This window comes from Dipodomys ordii, unplaced genomic scaffold (assembly GCF_000151885.1).
Source record: "Dipodomys ordii isolate 6190 unplaced genomic scaffold, Dord_2.0 Scaffold1, whole genome shotgun sequence".
Taxonomy (NCBI): domain Eukaryota; kingdom Metazoa; phylum Chordata; class Mammalia; order Rodentia; family Heteromyidae; genus Dipodomys; species Dipodomys ordii.
The window spans coordinates 28978126-29000940 of record NW_012267217.1 but is presented as its reverse complement, the minus strand read 5'-3'; the positions used below and the strand labels follow the sequence as shown (position 1 = coordinate 29000940).

At 38.4% G+C, this 22815-nt stretch overlaps 1 protein-coding gene across 1 annotated transcript in view; it reads left to right on the top strand.

Moving 5' to 3' along the window:
• Xpo4 (exportin 4) overlaps positions 1-22815 on the top strand; it is a 108808-nt gene that overhangs the window by 75617 nt on the left and 10376 nt on the right. Inside the window, exons 9-15 of the mRNA XM_013012574.1 lie at positions 10546-10722; positions 11253-11395; positions 11897-12042; positions 12924-13101; positions 19005-19164; positions 19651-19820; positions 21758-21932. Coding sequence (XP_012868028.1) covers positions 10546-10722; positions 11253-11395; positions 11897-12042; positions 12924-13101; positions 19005-19164; positions 19651-19820; positions 21758-21932 — 1149 coding nt within the window. The remainder of the gene's footprint in view (positions 1-10545; positions 10723-11252; positions 11396-11896; positions 12043-12923; positions 13102-19004; positions 19165-19650; positions 19821-21757; positions 21933-22815) is intronic.

Here is a 22815-nt window from a genome sequence, read left to right as displayed (position 1 = left end):
TTGTCCCTCAGCTCAAGACGAGCACTCTACTGCTTAAGTCACAGTACCACTTCTGGCTTTTCTGTTTATGTGGTGCTGAGGAATTGAACCCAGGGCCTCATGCATGCAAGACAAGCACTCTACCACTGAGCCACCATCCCAGCTCGAGGGATGGCATTCTTGATTCAGGATTTAGATCCTCTAATTACTTGATGGAAAAGAGATGAGTGAGATGTATACATTGAAGCCAAATTATGAATAGACACATTCAGAGCACAAATTTTGGGGTGTGTGAGTGATAAAAGTATTGTAGGGAACTCTGGAGCTGAGCTGTGAAACCAGGAAAAGGGTTAAGATGTTGAAAATTATGGTTTAGAATGATAGTACCAGCACAGTGTAACTATATAGTATAATTGAGCCTTTTCTCATTAAAGGATCAGTTGTTTGAGAATTCTGCCATTTTCTCCACAGTAATTCTGGGTAATTAGGAAAGAACACAGTGATGAACAGATACAGAGCTAGATGGCTGGCTAGCCTCTACTTACCTGTTATGCATGCACGAATTTCTCTGGCCAAACCAATTGCAGAAAAAATGGGATGAGATGCACTTTTTTTTTTTTTTTTTTGGTTGGTCGTGGAGCTTGAACTCTGGGCCTGGAAACTGTCCCTCAGCTCTTCAGCTCAAAGCTAGCGCTTTCCCACTTGAGCCACAGCGCCACTTCCAAGATGCACAAATGTTTTTTAAGCCTTGTACATTAAAATTATTCTTTTTTGTAGTAGTAATAGTTCTAGCTCTATGAGGATATTTGGAAGAAAACTAGCTACTGTTATAACTTGAAGACATTCATATTTTTTCAAGTATTTCAAGAGTTACTTCAGTGAGTACTCTCTTTGGCAGCACATATACTAAAAGTGGAACAATACAGAGAAGATTAGCATGGCCCTTATGGAAGGATGACATACAAATTCGTGAAGTGTTCCCATTATTTTTTTTTTCTTGCATGGCCAATTATCTTTTGTACTCTAAAACTTTAATATCCCTTTAACAAGTTCTAAGCTTTCTTTTTGCAATAGGAATAAAAGCTGCAAGATTGCAAACTTCCTTCAACAGCCAAGCCCACAACACATAATCCCATATTTTTTGACTTAGGTAACTGTAACCCCTCTGTCATTACCTTTACAATAACAGTAAATAATTTAAAGAAAAAGAAAGAAAATGGTTTCAGTGAAGATGGGGGAGAACAACAGAAGGGGTAAATTTGATGAAGATGCATATTAAAAATTATTTCAATGTTTTATTAATTTGGTGGATTATATAAATTGCCTTGGATATTAGTATGTTCTAATTGCTTAAATCCTAGTGCAGAACTAGTGTTTAAAATTTAAAGTGGTGTCTGGTGTCTTTTGTGTTGGTCCTGGAGCTTGGGTACTGACCCTGAGCATTTTTGTTCAAGGCTTTACACAGCTCCACTTCTGGTTTTTTGGTAGTTAATTGGAGATCAGAGTCTCACAGACTTTGCCACATTGGCTGGCTTTGAACAGTGATCCGAAGTCTCAGCTTTCTGAGTAGCTAGGATTATAGTCATGAGCCATTGTAGTGGGCTTGATGCAGTCTGTTTTTTTGTGTATATGTGTGCCGGTCATGGGGCTTGAACTCAGGGTCTGGGCACTGTCCCTGAGCCTCTTTGTGCTCAGGGCTAGCTAGCACTCTACCATTTGAGTTACAGTGCCAGTTCCAGGTTTTTTTGAGTAGCTTATTAGAGATAAAGAGTCTCATGGACTTTCCTGCCCTGGCTGGTTTCTAACTGCAATCCTTAGATGTCAGCCTCCTGAGTAGCTAGGATTACTGGTGTGAGCCACCAGTGCACGGCTTTACAGCAAAGTTTATTTATTAGCTGATCTTCCATATAGTATCTTATATTATTTCTAATGCTAATACTTGATACATTATCAAATCCAACAGGCCCTGAGTTTAGAAATGAACACTAGGATGTGAAAAGGGGTTGCTCTTTGACTTCATCTAAAGTAGAGGAGTCCCTGTCATATCAGTCCACTAGGAGTGTTGCTGGATATTCAATTCTGTAAATATATATTGCATACTTTCTATGTGCCAAATATGATGCTTAAAGATTTGGAACTGCAGCATGGATTCCTGGTGTTTTTGTTGGGAGGTTTTTTTTTGTTTTTGTTTCTTTCTTTTTAATCCTGTCTTATCTATAGGATTCTTGTAGAGATACTTGTTAACTAAATCAGGTTTTTGGAGGATTTCAGAATCCAGTACCTGCTTCAGCAGATACTTTGAAGTTAAACTAGCTGTCTGCTTTCAAAACATATGTAACTAGCCGGGCGCTGGTGGCTCACGCCTGTAATCCTAGCTACTCAGGAGGCTGAGATCTGAGGATCGGTTCAAAGCCATCCCGGGCAGGAGAGACTGAGACTCCTATCTCCAATAAACTACCAGAAAACTGGAAGTGGCGCTGTAGCTCCAGTGGTAGAGCACTTGCCTTGAGCTGAAGAGCTGAGGGCCAGGGCCCAGGCCCAGAGTTCAAGCCCCACAGCCAACCAAAAAAACAAACAAACAAACATATATGTAACTAGATAATGGGTTAATTTATTTGATATAATATTCAGAAACTTAGAAATTCTTCCTTTTTATTGTGCTGGTACTGGGACTTAAACTCAGGGCTTCATGCTTTAGCTTGGATTTTTTGTTTGTCTCTCAAGCTCCACCACTTCAGCCACAGCTGTACTTCTGTCTTTTTTAGCTGGTTAATTGGAGACAAATAGTCTCATGGACATTTCTGCCTATGCTGGTTTTGAACTATAATCTTCAGATTTTCACGTCCTTTAAGCCACAATTACAGGCACGAGCCACCAGCTTCTGTATAATAAACAATCAGCATACTTAGAGCAGATGAATGAGAACATTAACAAATATGGCTCTTTGATGTTTTGCTCTTCCATATATCTTGTTAATACAAATATTGTAATGTTATTGGGCTTTAAGGTATGCTAGTACATGTAAATTTTTAACTTGCCAAATTCAGAAATGTGAACAACTCTGTATGATCCACTTAGATTCTAAGAAACAGTACATTGAACCAAACCAGTGGTTCACACTAATAATTCCACCACTCTGGGTGTTGGAAGATTAAGTTCAAATTCAATTTGAACTCTGTAATGATACCTTGTCTCAAAACAAAAGAAAAGAAAAAAATGAAGAGAAAGGAAGGCAAAATGAAGGGTGGCTGGCTATATTGATAAGAGATTTTTCCCTCTTAAATTTACCTGTGGGTTTTTAGTTTTTTTGTTTCCTTTTTCTCTAATTGCAAGCAAATTTTGATTGTATAACTTGTTCCTAATTTTTTCATCTTGTCTATAAGGGAACATTACTAGTGATCATGCTGGCTAGTGTTCTTGGTAATTTACCCAAGCCTATATGATCAAGGTAGTTGATTTTATTTCCACTCTCAAGTTCTTAAAAAGAATCATAGCCTAGTCTCAACCTTAGGCTAGAACTGAAAATCCAGAGTTTTGTAAAGTTAAGGAACCTCTTTGAAAGTTACTCCTTAGAAATAAAATTTTCTGTGAAATTTACTCAAACCCATGTCATTGGACTTTTTTTTTTTTGTCAGTCGTGGGGCTTGAACTCTGGGCTTGGGCATTATCCCTCAGCTCTTCAGCTCAACGCAAACGCCCTACCGCTTAAGCTACAACGGCACTTCTGGTTTTCTAGTGGTTTATTGGAAATAAGAGTCTCCTGGACTTTTCTGCCCAGGCTGGCTTTGCACCATGATCCTCAGATCTCAGCCTCCTGAATAGCTAGGATTACAGGGATGAGCCACTCGTGTCCGGCTGTTGTTGCACTTTTTATGTGAATCTTTTCTTGTTTCTTTGAAACAAATCTTTGGAATCTTATTTGCCTTAAATGACTCATGTTATAAGTGCATTTTTTTTGTGTGTGAAAATAAAGTTTGTGCTGGGATGTATGTAGCTCAGTAGTTTTGCATGTTCATGGGTTTTGGATTGGTCCTTATAAAAAAGAGAGAAAACAAAAGAATTTTGATATCAACAAAAAAGAGCTTTCTAATTTCAGGGCAAAGATTTGGAGTTGCCTTAATAGCTATTAACTCTTTATGACAAGAAATGTATTATAGCCGGGCGCTGGTGGCTCACGCCTGTAATCCTAGCTACTCAGGAGGCTGAGATCTGAGGATTGGTTCAAAGCCAGTCGGGCAGGAGAGACTGTGAGACTCCTATCTCCAATAAAACCACCAGAAAACCGGAAGTGGCGCTGTAGCTCAAGTGGTAGAGCGCTCGCCTGCCTTGAGCTGAAGAGCTGAGGGACAGCGCCCAGGCCCAGAGTTCAAGCCCCACGACCGACCAAAAAAAAAAAGAAATGTATTATAGTGGATTGGATTACAGTTAAGTACCTGCTACTAACGGTATTATTCTGTTAGGGGTGGAGTTGAAGCTGTTTGCAGTACTCTCACCAAATAAATTTATAACTACTCTGGGATGAAATTTATGTGTATACATTTACAGTTTCTGGTAACAGATTTATGTAAATAACCATAGGTATAAATACATATTTTAGGGCAGTTCTATAAACATCCACTCAACATGTAGTTTCCCATTGGACATTAGCATCTGTGTCCACACCAGAGTTGCACATTGCTTACAGTTGATGAACCTGCTTTGAAACATCATTATCTTTTCAAATCTGTCATTTCCATAATTTCCTTTATGTGAGACTTTTGTTGTTCTGTTGATTGGGAAATGGATAATAACAAGTGCCATAAGAGGATCATACAAAGTAGTTTCGCTTTGTACTCTCACCGCCAGACTCTGATAATCACGGATCTTTTTTTTTTTTTTTTTTCTTGCCAGTCCTGGGGCTTGAACTCATGGTCTCAGCACTGTCCCTGACCTTTTGCTCAAGACTAGCACTCTACCACTTGAGCCACAGTGCCACTTCCAGCTTTATCTCTATATGTGGTACTTAGGAATTAAATCCAGGTATACTAGGCAAGCACTCTACTGCTAAGCCACATTCCCAGCCCCCGATCTTTTTTATGGTCCATGTAGTTTTGCTTTTCCCCAAATGCTCTACACTCAGAATCATTTAGTGATAATAGATTTTAGGCTATGAAAATAAATTTAATGTGTAAAAGGGAAGCCAATTTCTATGTTAAAAGTTTTCCTTCCAAAATGTCATTTTAGGGCATTTTCAGAAAGTATTTACCTACTATTTTGGAATTACGTATTCAACATAATTCCCAAAGCACAAAAGTGTGTGTGTGTGTGTGTGTGTGTGTGTGTGTGAGAGAGAGAGAGAGAGAGAGAGAGAAGGTCTGCAAAGTCCCTCCTATATACTTGCAAGTTAATTCTGGGCACTGAAAGAGAAGTGTTGATATCATAGTTTGATTACCTTCTCCACCCTGCATTTCCAAATGGATAAAGTGGGGTCAAGTAGTCTTATAAGCCCTAAGCCCCTCTCCAAAGCCATGCTGGCAGCAGGCCTGACAATACCTAGAGCATGAGCACATGATGTCTAGCTTGGTCTCCTGAGTCATCTCTGTGCACGTGCTGTTGGCTATGCTGCTGGCTCTGCTGCTGGCTGTTTTGCTGGGTTTGGGCCAGTGTAACTGTGGAGCAGGGCCAAGGTATGAAAAAGCACTAGGTTAGATTTCACTGCTCTGTGATTAGACTGAAGGATCCAGTTGCCAAATGTCATCAACCAACTATCTCACACTTTGACTGATGAGTTACTTGTATTTGTGTCCAAAGGGGCACAGAGGGTGCTTTATTTGTTTTGTTTTGTTTAAATTTAGCAGTGTATCACCTTTATGTTAATTGTCACTCAATGAATATTTACATCCTACTTGTGATCTGTTTTGTCTAATATCAGGGCTTTATTGGAGGGATTGTCAAGAGCACTTTCAGTAACAGAAAGGTGTTAATACTTTTTTAAAAACTTTGCATTTTATTTTTTTCTATATGTGAATAATTAAACTATGATAGAGAAATGAAGATATGACTTTGAAGATGTCTTGCTTCTTAGTAGGTCAAAGGATGCTACTCTTAAGTTCCTGTTAAGATATGTTACCACTGTTTATTTTGGCAAGATAAACTGTTAAGACCTAACAAATGATGTCTGTGAAGCACATGCTTTGTTAAGTATACAAACAGGCCACAGATGTTTCTGTGGGAGGAAAGTATTTTATAACTTATAAGTGCTCAACTCCTAGCTTTTAATTTTTTTTTTTTTAAGTATGAGGTTTGAACTCAGAGACTCCCTTGCACTTGCTAGGGAGATGCTCTAGTGCTTTGCCAAATTTCCAACTCTTTTGTGCACTGTTTAGTTTTTAGTCTTGATTCCTCTCTGGCCATCCACCTGGACGGTGATCTATGATCCTCCTTTTTTTCCCCCTCTCTCTAGGTGGAATGACATACCTACAGGAGATTCAGAGAGGAGTCTCATGAACCTTTTTGCTTGAGTTGGGCTAACTTTGCTTGAACTATGATCCTCCAGATCTCACCCTTTTGAGTAGCTCATATTGCAGGCATAGATCCCCAGTACTTAAGATCCACAGTACTTAAGTTTCTGTTGAAGGAATAAACCATTTTCTTCTGCTATTAACAAGTTAATCACTGTGTTTGAGCACTTTATTTAGTGTGTTTTTCATCATTTGTGAGAGAAGAGGGGTAGAAGTTGTTCCTGTTTTGATTCCCACGCTCCCTTCCCCCACCGCGCCCCCCCCCCCCAACTGGCACTGGTGGCTCACACCTGTAATCCGAGCTACTCAAGAGGCTGAGATCATAAGCCACCAGAAAACTGGAAGTGGCGCTGTGCCTCAAGTGGTAGATTACTCACCTTGAGCTGAATTGCTCAGGGCAGGAAGGTCCTTGAGACTCTTATCTCCAGTTAACCACCAGAAAACTGGAAGTGGTGCTATGGCTCAAAGTGGTAGAGCAGTAGCCTTGAGCTGAAGAGCTCAGGGACAGTGCCTAGGTTCAGAGTTCATGCCCCCATGACTGACCCCCCCCCCCAAAAAAAAACACGAAAAACACAATTTACCCTGAATTTCTGTTGAAGCCAGTGACACATTATATTTTGTTATTTTGGTTTTTGGTATTGTTGATTTATTTGGTATCATTTGTTTCAGCTGCATGGATTATTCCTCTCAATTTTGTCTGTAGATCAGTTTGTGTAGATTGGTAATTGTTTTGGTTTGGTTCTTAGTAGTTCAGTAGATCTCACCTAAAAATCTACTTAGAATTAAAATTAGAGGGCTCGGAAGGTGGCTCAGTGGTAGAGTGCTTCCCTCCTATGCATGAGGCTCTGGGTTCGAATCCTCAGCACCACATAAGCAGAAAAAGCTGGAAGTGGCGCTGTGGTTCAAGTGGTAGAGTCCTAGCCTTGAGCTAAAGAGCTGAGGGACAGCATCCAGGCCCAGAGTTCAGGCCCCACAACCAACAACAACAAAAAGAATTAAAATGAAAATTTTCTTTGGGGGAAAATTTGAACTAATTAAAAATTTACACTGGGGCTGGGAAGGTGGCTCAGTGGTAGAGCGCTTGCCTTGCATGCCTGAGGCCCTGGGTTTGATTCCTCAGCACCACATAAGCAGGGGAAAAAAGCCGGAAGTGGCACTGTGGCTCAAGTGGTAGAGCATTAGGTTTGAGCTGAAGAGCTGAGGGGCAGCACCCAGGCCCAGAGTTCAGGTCCAGGACCAGAACCGCCCCCTCCCCCCCCCCAAAAAAAAAATTACACAGTTTGGTATGGTGATGTAAGTTTTTCTTTTCTTCCAATTGACTCAGTTGGTTTTATTGTTTCACTATTGCTAAAATGATCAGCATATTTGAAAAAGTAATTCAAGTGATGTACAAAGTTAGAATTCTCCAAAGTTACATTTTTTTCATTAGAATGAATGCTAACTTGGCATTTCTCGATTTACACATATTACTTGTAATTATTAAAAAGTTGGAAGTAAACTAAACCACTTTAGTTTAAACTTCAGAAAGTTAACTATTTTTCCAGACTTTTAAGGCAAAAATCATATGTTTTTTCTAATATTGTAGCCATTCCATATGTCCTTAGTGTTAGAAATAGTAATTTTAAGTATAGGAGAGTGGAGAAATGACTCAGTAAAGTTGGATGACTGTTAATAGTTGAAGTGGACTTAAAGCAAACATTCTTACATATGTATCATACTGTGACTTTCCTGTTCAGTTAACATTCTTAAGGAAATGTTTCATTTCATTTTTGCTAAACTTTTAAAGTGATTTTTTGTTTTGTTTTAGTACCAATCTTGGGGCTTGAACTCAAGGCCTTGGTGCTATCCCTGAGTTTTTTGTTCAAAGCTATCATTCTACATTTGAACCACAGCACTTTTAGCTTTTTGCTGATTAATTGGAAATAAGAGTATCTTTCCTGCCCAGGCTTGCTTTGAACATAGTCCTCAGATCTCAGCCTCCTGAGTAGCTAGGTCTACAAGTATAAGTCACTGCTGCCTGGCTTCAAGTGATTTCTTATTCTGCATAAAGCCACTCTTCACAGCCGCTCGTCTGTAAATTAGTAAGCCTTTGCAAAAGTGGCTATCTCCTAGTGAAAAGGAAGAAAACTAATGGGCAGAGAGCAGTTCTATTTTAGACTTTTGATGAGTTCATGTAAAAGAACATTTTTAATGAAATAATCTTTTAATGCTGGAAAATGAGAATCAGGGTAAACTCAAAGGAGAAAGTCATGACTAGAGAAAAGAGCAGCCCCGATATATGATCTATTGGTTACTTTCTGACTGTATTATTTGCCATCTGCCTGCCTTCCCTGCTCATCATTTTACATTTTGATGGCCTTGATGACACATGCATCCTTCTGCTGCTCCTCCCACCTCAATGCCTTCCTCAGGCTCCAGTGTGGGCTCTGTCTTGCCCTGCTTGTACTTCATTAATATCTTCCTTCTATGTGGATACTGGTGGTACCTAAATTTGTATTTCCTGTTTTGACCAAATAGTTTAACCAACATTCTCTCCTGAATTTTTTATTTGCATGTTCAGTTGAGAAACTTTTCTTTACACCTCCTTTCACTGAATCTTCCCGTTTTAGGAAGCATCTTTCCAGCTGCCCAGGGTAATAATTCAGGTGCTACTCTTGCTTTCTGTCTTCTCCCAGGTCAGACTTCCAGTTCCATTAGTGTTTTTGGAAACCTTTCCTTCATAAATGTTTGCACAGATTGGCCACGTAGCAACATTTTCATTGCCCAAACCAAAGTGCATGGCCTGTGGCATCATCTCTGCTTGAAGTGTTTCAGTGGCTTTGGCTGCATTTGGAAGGAAACCCAGTCTCTGGGTCCCAGCTTGTTGAGACCATCTGCTGCCCATATCCTCACCCACTCATGTGTCATCATCAGTCACTCTGCTAGTAGCTGACTCCTGCCTCCTCCTGGCTTTGCAGCTTTTATAGTACAATGTCTTTGCTGTACAATACTAGCTCTATTCAGAGAAATTTGGACCATAAATAGTTCTGTGAAAATTTCTCTTAATTCTCACTAACTTAGTTTTGGTATAAACCTCTTAATTGAGCAGTTAGCTAATCCTGAACCAGAAAGAATGGGAAAGAGGAAAAGTTAAGAATAGCAGCCTATAAATAATTATGGTCATGTTAATGGACTCACCTGTAGGTCCTTTGGATACTTCTCTGAGAGAGAGTCCCAGTTCAATGAGGCAGAGATTTGGGCAGTTAGATGTGGCTTTCTTTTGCCTCTCTACTTGTCTTTTTCCAAGTTTTCTATGTGTTTTCCCTTGTAGGAAGAAGACTGATTAAAATAGACCCAAAAAAAGGGGGGAAATTATTCATTTTCATATTCATGAACTATTTGTGCTTATTAGACTGATTTTTTCTCAAATGGAAGGACACTTAACATTTCTCTGATATTATGAACTCTGAGTCAGGAGTTGTATTAAGGGGCACTTGTGAAGTTTTCCATACATTCTTTGCTTTGCTGATGAAGTCTGTTTTCATCATTCTTTTTTACAATCATTAAAACAATGTTGGGCTTGGGAGTGTAGTTCAGCTATAGAGCACTTAACCTAGCATGTATGAGACTGAGGGCATCCCTAGCACTGGAAAAAAATGTTTAAGAAATATCCATTTTCGGTACTGGGAAGGTGGTTCAGTGGTAGAGTGCTTGCCTCGCATGCATGAGGCCCTGGGTTTGATTTCTCAACACCATATAAGCAGAAAAAGCCGGAAGTGGCATTGTGGCTCAAATGGTAGAGTGCTAGCCTTGAAGCTGAAGAGCTAGGAACAACTAATAAACATTATTTGCAGGTTGACTAAAGGTTTAGGTTGGAGTTAATTTTAGGAAGTTTAATAAAAACTTATTATTCTTGTATCAGGCACATATTCCTGTAATCCAGTAGGAAGATCATGAATTCCAGGAATCTTTCTCTCTTTTTTAATGTTAAAGATATAAAATTATTTTTGTACCTAACGATGTAACTCTTGTTACACTGTTCATTTTTTTTCTAGATATTTGTTTTATGAATGTTCTTTTCTTTTAGCTTGATAAGGATGACATGGTATACATGGAAGCATATGATAAATTGCTGGAGTCCTGGCTAACTTTGGTCCAAGATGATAAACATTTTCATAAAGGCTTTTTTACCCAACATGCAGTTCAAGTTTTCAATTCCTATATTCAGTGCCACTTAGCTGCTCCAGATGGCACAAGGAATTTGGTAAGTTCTAAGCCAGGTTGTAATTAAAAATCATCGGAGGCTCTGTTTCATTGTACTAGATATTACCCATTAGTAGAATATAAAATAGGCTTCTTCAGAAGATTTGCTAGATACCAAAGTGGTGTGTAATTGAGTTCTTGATAAGTAGTATATTTCTTATTCACTTACCTACCTATATCTTACTAATTGTCCAGTGATAATGAATGACTTCCTATATTCAGAAGGATCTTCAAGATGCTGGTTCATTTTAGTGGCTATGACATTCCCCAGGTGGGAGGTGGGTTATAGGTATGCAGTTAGCTGTGCTTACCATGTCTACTTTTCCCTCCTTTCTGTTGTCCTCCTTTTGATGAGCACTAGGGAGGCTGGCATGGTTAAAGGAGGCCTAGATAGCTGTACATGAAGGCTAACTCAGAAGTGCTCTCTTTTCTAGCTATAATACTGAAGCTATTTTACGGGGCCACTAGAAAATCATGACTTCTGGACCATGGTAGTACAGCCCTCACTGTGTCTTTCTTTCATCGTAATAGACTGCCAATGGTGTAGCCTCTCGTGAGGAAGAAGAAATAAGTGAACTTCAAGAAGATGATCGAGACCAGTTTTCTGATCAACTAGCCAGTGTAGGAATGCTAGGAAGAATTGCTGCAGAGCACTGTATACCTCTTCTGACAAGGTACACACAGTCCAAAGAAACCCCATGGAGCCAATATTCTCTATTCACAATTCCTGGGAGAGCACTTAAAGTGTTTAAAGACTTTAAACACCCCTACCCCGTATCCCAGCACACTGGACCAAATGGACAGAAACACTCTCATGATTGCATTCTTTGGCTTATACATTTGGAGCCCAGGAACTGCAGCATAGATGGCAGAGAGATTATGGAAAACATGGTATGAGAAATGATTTGACCCGTATCAATAAAAACTTGGAATAACCACTTTTCACATGACTGTTGTAAAACCTTGACTGTTTGTAAAACATTGTTATAATTATGTGTCATAAACAGTAAATCACAGTTCCTATCGTGCTATGAGAGCAATTGTGTACTGTAAAATTTATGTATATATGTTTTTGCGCTAACATCTTAATTTATGTTGTTTATTATGTGGAAGTTAGAAGTGTGTGTTTTTACATGTTGAAGTTTATGGATCTGTTGTTTCTTTTCCTCTTTTAGTTTATTAGAAGAAAGAGTAACAAGACTTCATAGTCAGTTACAGCGACATCAGCAACAATTACTTGCTTCATCTGGTTCAAGCACCATTAACAACAAAATGCTTGATGATCTCTATGAAGATATTCACTGGCTTATTTTAGTTACAGGTTGGTTGGTTGTTTCTTTTTTTGGATATAGTTGCCCACTAAACAGTTTAAACCCTTAAAAAAGAAGCTCCATATAGTAAAAGCTGTAGGTCAGAACTGAGCATTGCAGCACATACCTATAATCCAAGCACTCAGGAAGCAAAGACAGGAGAATCACAAGTTTGAAATCCCGTCTCAACTTCTTTGTTCCTTTGAAATAAAGTTCATATCTAATATTAGATGAAATTTGGATGCAACTATTATCTGGCATATACCTACAGATGTATTAAAACAAAAAACACTGCCTAGCATGTATTCACTGTTTATCTCACACACTAAATGGTTATTTAATGTGGATTTTATTTGCTTTTAACATCTTGTCATTTCTCCATCTAACAGATGGAGAAGCTTAGACTATAGAAATCTAGCCCCTAGTCTAGTTATGTTAATAATTTTTGGAGCCAGAATGCAGATCTAGACAATCTTAATTACCACCCTATTAGTATTTCCGTATTTAATCAGGAAAGAAAAAACTTGACTTTTGGAAGAGTATCTCTTAGTATTATTTGTGATTTAAATAACAGTAGGTTTCATACTAACTTTGCAGATTATTGTATTACTGAAAATTACTAAAATGTAGTAGACTTAAAACCTACATATCATGATGAATTATAAAATTGGTGAATACAAATTTGTTCTTTGCTGTATTTTTGAGATTTAATTATCTGAGAAATTGAAAGTTTCTTTTCATCAACTTGAAATTTATAGATTAACATTTATAATTTATTTTTACATCAATTTATGTGATGTATATAAATAAATCAAAACTGAAAACATTTATAGTTCAACTTGGTGAATGTAGAGTTGTTAAGTGTTCATTTTTAATTTTTTTTAAACTGAAGGCTACCTCTTAGCTGATGATACTCAGGGAGAGACTCCGCTAATACCTCCAGAAATAATGGAATATTCCATTAAGCATTCATCTGAAGTTGACATTAATACAACACTTCAAATTTTGGGATCTCCAGGAGAAAAGGCTTCTTCCATCCCAGGGTACAACAGAACAGATTCTGTGATTAGGTAATATGAACTCTATAGCTGTGCTCTTGTAATCTATACTGTTTTATAAATTATGAGTGGATGGGTAGATGGCTAGAGGGACTAGGCACGCTGTAAATCAGATAATTGAAAGGAAAGAAAACTTGAAGAAGCCTTGAAATTCACAAGGATGGAAAGTACTCAGTTTTTCAGCCAATACCACTCTAGTGGGAACTGACAGCTATGTCTGCTACTGAGCCAGAACACCTTTAGTTACCATGAATGCTAGAGACATTTGATCTAATGTACTAGAAACACAGTGCTTGTCCCTCAAAAAGTAGTACTGATGTATATACATAGACACTCTGAAAGGAAGGGAAAATTTCAGGTTTTAAAAGACCATATGAACATTACCAGCACATATGTTCATAAAAGCTAATAAAACTTTTCTAGTAGCTTTCTCAAGGAAAATTGCCCTTCTTACCTTATAAAATGGATTTTATTTTATCACAAAAAATTGAACCTTGATGGGCTGGGAAGGTGGCTCACCGGACCCAAAAAACAGAACAAAACAAAAAATTGAACCTTGTCAGGGCAGTGGTAAGACCACAAAATGCCTCATAATATTCATGGCAAATTTTCAGTAATTCTTAACTGAAGTCAGAAAGGGTAAACCTGGACTTAAAAATATGCTCCTAAGGGGCTGAGAAGGTGGCTCAGTGGTAGAGTGCTTGCCTTGCATGCATGAGGCCCTGGATTTGATTCCTCAGCACCACATAAGCAAAAAGAAAAAAGCCGGAAGTGGCGTTGTGGCTCAAGTGGTAGAGCGCTAGCCTTGAGCTGAAGAGCTGAGGGACAGTGCCCAGGCCCAGAGTTCAGGCCCCACGACCGGACCCAAAACACAAAAAACAAGAAACAAACAAAAATTCTCCTAAAAGTAGATTTGAAAGTAGCATTTGGGGGTAACAATGCTCGGTAGGAAATGTACTCGTTACCTTACTCATGTAACTGTAACCCTCTGTACAATATCTTTACAATAAAAAATATATTTAAAAAATTTAAATTATACATATGACTCTATATAAAGTGTTCTGGTTGCCCCCCACAAAAAGAAATAAAAGAAAGTGGCTCTTTAACTTTCAGTATCTTCCACATTAAATTTAGATTGTACACAGAAAGTCAAATAGCGGTAGTTTTTGTCACTTGCAAAATCTGTAACTCTGAGTTTTTCAATGCAAATATATATGAATATCATTTAAACCTACATAATATAAAAATATCTAGGAAATGTTTAGGACTCTTATTTCCTCTTTTGGCATATTCTTGTGTTTGCAATAAAATATCTGCTTTTAACATCTTAATCTTCCTTTGATTACTATAATCATTGGAGTTAGTATCTGCAAATAAGTGCTATTGTTTGTATTCATTTCATGGTGAATGTTAATTTGAAAGACAATTTATTTTAGAGTTCTGTCCCATTATCTAATCATGGTCATCTTTGCCTGGGTAGTATCATTAGGAATGCTTTCCTTGTATTTTAAATGCTTTTCAGTTTTTTCCAGTCTCAGCTTGTCATTGGGGAAACAAACATTTTTTTTTTTGTATCTGAGAGCACAGACTATGGAGGGTTGGACAGACAAAAATGACCAGTGTATTTATCAAAAGAATGAATGTGAAATTGGCATGTGGGAAAACCATCTTTTGATTGACTAAAAACAGTTTCCATTCTTGAAGAAATTGCCATTTCACAAAGAATTATTCGGACACTATTGTATACTAAGCACTTCAGTTGAGCACTTGGAGTATATAAGTGAACAAAGCCCGTAAAATTCATTCCCCTTTTTGAGCTCCCTGAAAGAGAGATGATCAGTTTTAAAATATGATACGTATATTAGGTAACAGTAAATGTTCTATGTAAAAAGACAATTCAGGAAGCAATTTGGAATGGGCCCGGGCACAACTGGCATGTTGAAGCAACAGCAGGAATCCTGTTTTGGGTGAAGCAGAGAGAGTTGGTGAATAGAATGAAATCAGGTAACATCTTCAGGCCTTTGGAATATCTCTGAGTTAAGTGGGGTGTCGTAGAGGTTTTGAACTAAAGAGTATCTTACAAGATAAAGAGTTTACTCTGACAGTTGCACTGAGAATGGATGGTGGAAGTGGCAGATCAGTTATGAAGTGATTTGCAATAATCTAAGGGAAGATGACAGTGTTCAAACCAGAGTGGCCGTAATGGAGAGCTTGAGAAATGAAAGTGTTGTTTGACCTAACATCGTTGGCTTTTGGCTTATGAAATATGGTCCAGACTGATTGAGCAGACTGTGGTGCTGTCTGGAATATAGTTTTAAATAAAAACTCGAGTAGGATTTGGATATTAACCTTGGAATTATTTACAGTTAATAATATTTGGTCAGTTTCTTTGTTTTCTCTTTGTATTGGGATGTGATGATTCAGTAGAGGAGTATAAAGATACCTAAGTGTACCTAATCTACTAGCAGAGGGAAGATGTTATTTTGACCGCTACTTGAAGGATGAAAAGAAGGCAAAGCATTGGGGGAGGAGAATGAAATCTGGCCTGCATGCCATGTAATGCCCACAAATCATTTGTTACATGATAGGACAGAAACATGTCTTTAATCAGCTGCCTAAGGCATGTCTCCCTGTATTAATAACTTTGTTTTGTCTTTGAATGATACTATAATATCCAAATGGCCCTTGGCAGGAATAAGGTTCCCCCACCCCTGATAAGGCAGTGACCATAGGAGAGGTAGAATGAGAAAACATCTGGCTAGTGAATGACTGACGGATCATGGAGTGGAAGGGCACAGGTGGTGAAGATCTGAGGCAAGGAGAGAGGCTGTGGGTGGGGCTTTCACGGTAGGAGTGAAATGGGAGATCTGCCTAAGATAACTGAACTTGGGCCCCCTTATTTTAGAAGTATATGATTTGTATGGTATTTCTTAGGGAGTGCTCCATGTCGGATATAGGAGGAAAGGAAGGATGAAGAAAAATTCTCTTTGGGGACTCACTGGGTCTGCCTGACACAAGTCTTTTATTTGCCTTTTTTTTCACATGAATCATTGGTTCATACATGTAATCCTAGCTGTTCGGAAGGGTAAGATATGAGGATAATGGTCATAGCCAGCTCAAGCAAAAATGTTTGTGAAACTCTTTTCTCAAATTAACAAAAAAGCCAATTAGAGGCATAGAGGAAGTGGTAGAATTTTAGCTTTGAGCGAAAACGTTGAGTGAAAGAGACTGTGAGTTCAAGTCTTGATACCAGCAAAAAGGAAAAGTCTTGAGCTCTTATAATTCCATGTCTTACTCTGGAGACTGTCAGGTGCAATAAAGCCCAGAGTGCCCGGTGGAGAGGCAGTTCTGAATATTCACTGTTTGATGTGTAAGTAGAAAGCACAGTACTTTGAGGAGGCCCTAACCTAGTAGGAGCTAAGAGATTATTAGGAATAACTTTTTTATTGTAGATGCCTCTGATTTTTGTCTTACAACTTGGAAAAAGTTCAATAACTGGATGATCTTGCTGTTTTGAAAAATACTTTCTAAAAATGTTAAGTTTTATTAGTGTTTATGTCTGTTAGAGTGAAAAATAGCCAGGTGCGCCTGTAATCCTAGCTACTCAGGAAGCTGAGATCTGATGATCGCGGTTCAAAGCCAACCCTGGGAAAGAAAGTCCCTGAGGCTCTTCAGTTAACCCCCAGAAAACTGGAAGTGGTGCTATGGCTCAAAGTGTAGAGCATTAGCTTTCAGTGATAAAGCTCAGGGATAGTGTCCATGCCCCATGACCAACAATAACAAAAAAAAATTATGCAAAGCTTTGGCTCATTCTGGTGAATAATAATAATTATTCACAAATACACGAGCTTTAAGACTACCTGTGTTACCCTCAAGACATGTACTTTTTTGTTTTTAATTAATTTGGACTTTGAACTTGGGTTTGTACTTTATACTGTTCTCTTATCACTTGAGCCATACCTCTAGCCTTGGTTTTTGCTGGTTATTTTGGAGATGGAATATAGCAAATTTTTCTGCCCAGGCTGGCCTCAAACTCTGTTATCTTTCAGATCTCAGCCTCCTCCAGATCTCAGCCTCCCTGAGTATCAAGGATTATAGACATGGACCATCAGTACCCAACATCAACATTTTTTTATTTTCTAGTAATTTAAATTGTGTTATAGCTCTCAGTGGTGGCACATACCTGTTATTCCAACTGCTTGGAAAGCAGTGATTGATTGAAAGGATTATATAGTTTGAGGCCAGCCCTGTTAAAAAGTGATACTGCCATCTCAACCAACATGCTAGATATGGTGGCACACACACATGAAGGAGGCATTAGGTAAGAGATTGACCCTAGGTGAAATGCCTGAGACCCTGTCAGAAAAATGACTGAGAAAAAAACAACAAGGTCTGGAGGCATGGCCCAAGTGATAGAGTGTGCAACCTAGTACTACAAGAATAAGAAATAAATTTGTATGTGTTAAGTAATTAGAATAACTCAATCCAAAAACAATTTAAAATAAATTATTAGAATCATCTGAAATTCTTATAAATGGCTTTATTGTGTCAGATGCTAGTGACTCACACCTATAATAATTCTAATTATGTGGGAAGATTGTGGTTCATCTCAGATGAAATAAGTTGGTCATGGTGCCATGTGCCAGTCATTTCAACTGTAATGAGATGTGAAACATTGGAAGACTAGTCTAAATGTGGCCTCCTGGCAAAAAGAAATGAAACCCTATGAAAAAATAACAGCAAAAAATAGACTGGAGATATAGTTCAGCAAGTGTTTGCTCAGCAAGCACAAGCCATCAGTTCAAACTTCCAGTACTGAAACAAAAAGGTCATCATATATAGGAATTTGTGTTATAGATATTTGTATGGTCCGTAAAATGCTTGAGCAGTTTTTAGAATAACGTTCTGTGTAGAAACGAAATACAGTAAGAAACAACTGTTTTGAGTGCATATGTGTGACTGTCAGAACACTATCATGACTGAGTTCTAGTTCTTATAAAGTTTTATTTTTAATTCTTAGGCTAGAAATGATATATCTTATTGGCAAACTTTAATATGTCACCATGAATGAAACATGAGACCATTGAATTACATACTCCTAAAATTTTGAAAGCTTGGGACTGGCATATATGTATAGAAAGAAAAGAAGATGGGAACCTTAAAAACTTCCTTACTTAAATGAGGTCCTAAGAAGAAATGGCTGTCATAAAGAAAGGGAAATGGGTAATGGGAAATGTGGTCCTGAGAAGCCAAGGGAAGGAGCTCTTTACAAGGGGCAGAGCAGTCAGAAGAGCCAAGTGCTTCCGAGACATCATATAAAACTTCATTCCAAGGAGATTGCAGTCTTGAGAGCAGTGGGAAAAGGAACCAAGAGCATTTAGTTCATTTAGGTAGGCAATCTTTTTAGTAAGGCCTGCCTCCCTCCTTCCCTCCCTTCCCTCCCTTCCTCCTTCCATTCAGCCCTTCTCCCCTGCCCCCCTGTAGGGCTGGGGATTGAACCCACTGCCTTGTGCACAATTAAAAAAAAAACAATATTAACAGTTACATTAATTAGGTAGAACTAACCAGACTTGGAGTTATTTACCTTGTGTTGCACCAAACCAGTTCCTTTATGATATAAAAACATAGATTGCCCACCGGGGAGTTGTAAGGAGTTATACAATTGTAAAGAAGTTTGGCTTGTAGAATTTTTCACATTTCTCTACTTTGAATCTGAATATTTAGACAGTAATGTTTGCACATGTAGTGACAACTTCAGTAGAAGGATGGCCTTTGGTATTCACTCAAATTCTTCGATTTGTCACTATGGAAGGTGACAGAGTTGAGAAACAGAAAAGGACTTTTAAGAAAAATAATATGGTTAGTCAGCCACTAAACCAAAAAAAGAATAAATGACTTGTGTTTTATACCTACAGGCTGTTATCTGCTGTTCTAAGAGTTTCAGAAGTTGAATCTCGAGCAATAAGAGCAGATCTCACCCATCTACTAAGTCCTCAAATGGGCAAAGATATTGTTTGGTTTCTAAAACGCTGGGCTAAAACGTACCTCCTGGTGGATGAAAAGCTATATGATCAGGTCAGAATATAAGCTTCTTTGGGTTTATGATGATGATAATTGTAGAAGTGGAAATGTCTTCCTAGTTGATTTTTCTCACAAAATAGAACTGTTTTAGAGCTGGCACATCTTCCTTGTTGAATAGAACTGAGGACTAGAGTGTTGTTGTATAGCTCTTCATGGAGAACAGTGGCTTGATTCCTTTTAATCAAAATTAAGATGCAGATTGTTCTTTGAAATAGATATAATACAAGTGGTTTTCCTTTTTTTGCATTTGTTTAAAATATATTATTAATGTAATGTGAAAATAAAGTTGGCAGAAAAATTACAACAACATAGTGGGTGAATTAAGAATATCTTTTTTGGACTCAGGGAAAATAATTATAAAATTCATGTAGCATACTACAGTACTACTTCAGATCCAGAGGCTTATTTCAGTGTGATTTTTGTGATTCTTTTTTTCAACTGGTCTTTGTGACCTTAACAAAATTTGTTTTCTCTCTTCAGGTAAGTCTGCCATTCAGCACAGCATTTGGAGCAGATACAGAAGGTTCTCAGTGGATTATTGGCTACCTCTTACAAAAAGTCATCAGTAACCTCTCAGTCTGGAGTAGTGAACAGGACCTTGCAAATGATACTGTGCAGCTCCTTGTCACTTTGGTGGAAAGGAGAGAAAGGTAAGACCCATTGTTGGAAAGAGACTGTGTGTGTGTTACTACAGGGACTTCAACTTGCACACCAGGCTCATGCTTATAACCCTAGCTACTCAAGAGTCTGAAATCTGAGGATTGAGGTTTGAAGTCAACCTAGGCAGACAAATCTGAGAGACTCTTCTCTCCAAAAAGCCAGAAGTGGAGGTATAGATAGGTGGTAGAGCACCTGCCATGAGGAAATACAATGAGACCACAAGGCCCTAAGTCCAAACAACAAAAACAAACTTGAGCTTTTTTTTTTTTTTTTAATTTATTTTTGTTTATGTGGTACTGAGGAATCAAACGCAGGGCTTCTTGCATGCTAGGCAAGCACTCTAACTAACCCTGAGCTTGCTTTCTACTGATAAATGATTAGAGATTTGGAATGGTATGGTTTTGCTTTTATTTTTTTATTTTTTTTGGTACTGCAACTGCCAGGCAGGTATTCTACCACTGATCCACACCTCTTTTTTTTTTTTTTTTTGTGCTGGTTATTTTATAGAGTCTGGCTTTTTGCCCACTTTCAACACTTCAGTGGTGCTCAGTGATGTGTTGAGAATTCCCCCCCCCCCCCATCTTATTTAGAACTGCTATCCTCCTGATCTCAGTTTCTCAGGTAGCTAGATGTAAGCATGTACCACTGCCCTCACCTATTGGTTGAGAAAGGAAGCTAGTGAATTGTTCTTGCCTTCGTTGGCTTTTTAATCCTCCAGATCTCAGTCTTCCAAGTAGCTAGGATTATAGTTTTGAGCCTCTAGGCCCGTGGAATGGTATAGTTTTAAAACTACATCATGCTGTTTTAAATGCATCTGGGGCTATCCGTTATTACAGTGGAGGATGGATGATTGTTCAAGGATTGTGGCGTCAAATAATCTTACACATAAGTATTATGTAGCTTTAAAAACACTTTCATATAGATTTTCTCATCATTTAGTTTTCTCTCTTCCCTCCCTGATGCCATTTTGTTTTGTTTTTGTTTTTGTTTTTCCAAATAGGTTCTCACTATTTAGCTCAGGCTTGACTGGAGTTAGGATCTACCTGCCTCAGCATCCCAAGTAGTAGATGCACTACTTTCCTCAGCAGTTAAAAATCTTGCCTATTTTAAAGATGAAAACAATACTTTAAACTCTGCTGTTACAAAGTAAAATGTTATTGCTTTCTACAACATATTTGAGAAATAATGGATGGGATTTTACTGTTGCCATTGACAATTATTTATTGAATTCTTAAAATTTATTTACTTTGCACTGTCCTGAGTGCTTCATATTTGATCATGGTATCGATCTCAAGCATGAGATTGATCCCTGTTTTATATATTAGTGAGATTAAATTTTAAAAATTTATGTTGGACAATTAGGCAGGTTTGAATATAAACCTGTGTGACTTCAAAGTCTAGGCTGACTTCACTATACTTTACAAACTAAGTCCAGCCAGATGCAGTAAGACTGATATGGTCCGAGGTAGTCTGAAGGTTGAGGTGAGAAGACCACAAGTTTGAGGCCAGCCTGAGCTACTTAGTAAGATCCTACCTCACAGAAAAATTTATTAGCCCAGCTCTGGTGACTCATGCATATAATCCTAGCTATTTAAAAGGCCAAAAATGTGGAGGGTTGGGGCTCAGAGCCAGCCCAGGCAGAAAAGTCCACCAAAATTAACCTCCAAATAAAAAGCACTAGCTGGGTTGATGATATACTTTAAGTGGAAGAGCACCAGCAGAGCAAGCACGGGGCCAAGTTCAAATCTTGTGGAAAAAAAGAAATGGGGAAAGGAAGGGGAAGATGGGGCAGAGGGACAGAAAAAGAGGAGAAGGGAGACAGGAAAAGGAAGAGAAGGAAATCAGAGAGGGAAGAAATTTAGTTTTTTTAGCATATATACATAGAATGAAAGTAATCCATGTTATATTTTGTTATTTCTATCTGTAGGGCAAACTTAGTAATTCAGTGTGAAAATTGGTGGAACCTAGCTAAGCAGTTTGCAAGCCGAAGCCCACCTCTTAATTTCTTGTCAAGTCCTGTGCAGAGGACCCTGATGAAGGCCTTAGTCCTGGGAGGTTTTGCACACATGGACACAGAAACCAAACAACAGTACTGGACAGAGGTAACAGCTCCCTTCCAAAAAAATCATCAGCTTAACATTAGTTATACAGTGGGTAATAGTGTGTTCCAATCAGTCTTTCCTAAGTAGTCCTTTCATGTTTTGTGTTTAGCCATATATATACATACATACATACATATATATATATATATATATATGTACATGAACATATATGTGTGTGTACATGTGCCTGAATGTGTGTGTCTTTTAGGTCAAGCTTCTGCATATGATCTCCACATAGGATCCTCCTGGTCCTGGGACTTGAACTTTGGGTCTGGGCACTGTCAATGAGCTCTTGTGTGCAAGACTAGTGTGCTACCATTTGATCCATAGCTCCAGTTCCAGCTTTTGGTAGTTAATTACAGATGGACTTTTCTACCTCCGCTGACTTCAAACCATGATCCTCAGATCTCAGCCTTCTGAGTAGCTAGGATTACAGGTGTGAGCCACCAGCAGCCTAGCAATATTTTTGAGCTTGGCCTGTCTTAGTATGGTATCCTCTTAAGTTGTATCCACTTTCCTGCAAATGTTATGATTTCATTTTTATTTTTTGGCTATTAAACTTTCTGTATGAACATTATGTCCAGGAATGATAAAGTCAAAAGGAAGGTCTTCTTTTAGTAGTTTTAAGGACCCTTCATAGATTTCCATACTGGTTGCACTAGTTAACGTTCCCACTAAGTGTATGAGAGTTTCTTTTCCCTCAGCATCCTTGCTAGCATTTGTTTTGTTGATGGCTGTCTTTCTGACTGGGTTGAGATGGAATCTTAGTGTGCTTTGATTTGCATTTCTTTTTTTTTTTTTTTTTTTTGGGTCCAGTTGTGGGGCTTGATCTCTGGGCCTGAGCGCTGTCCCTCAGCTCTTCAGCTCAAGGCTAGCGCTCTAC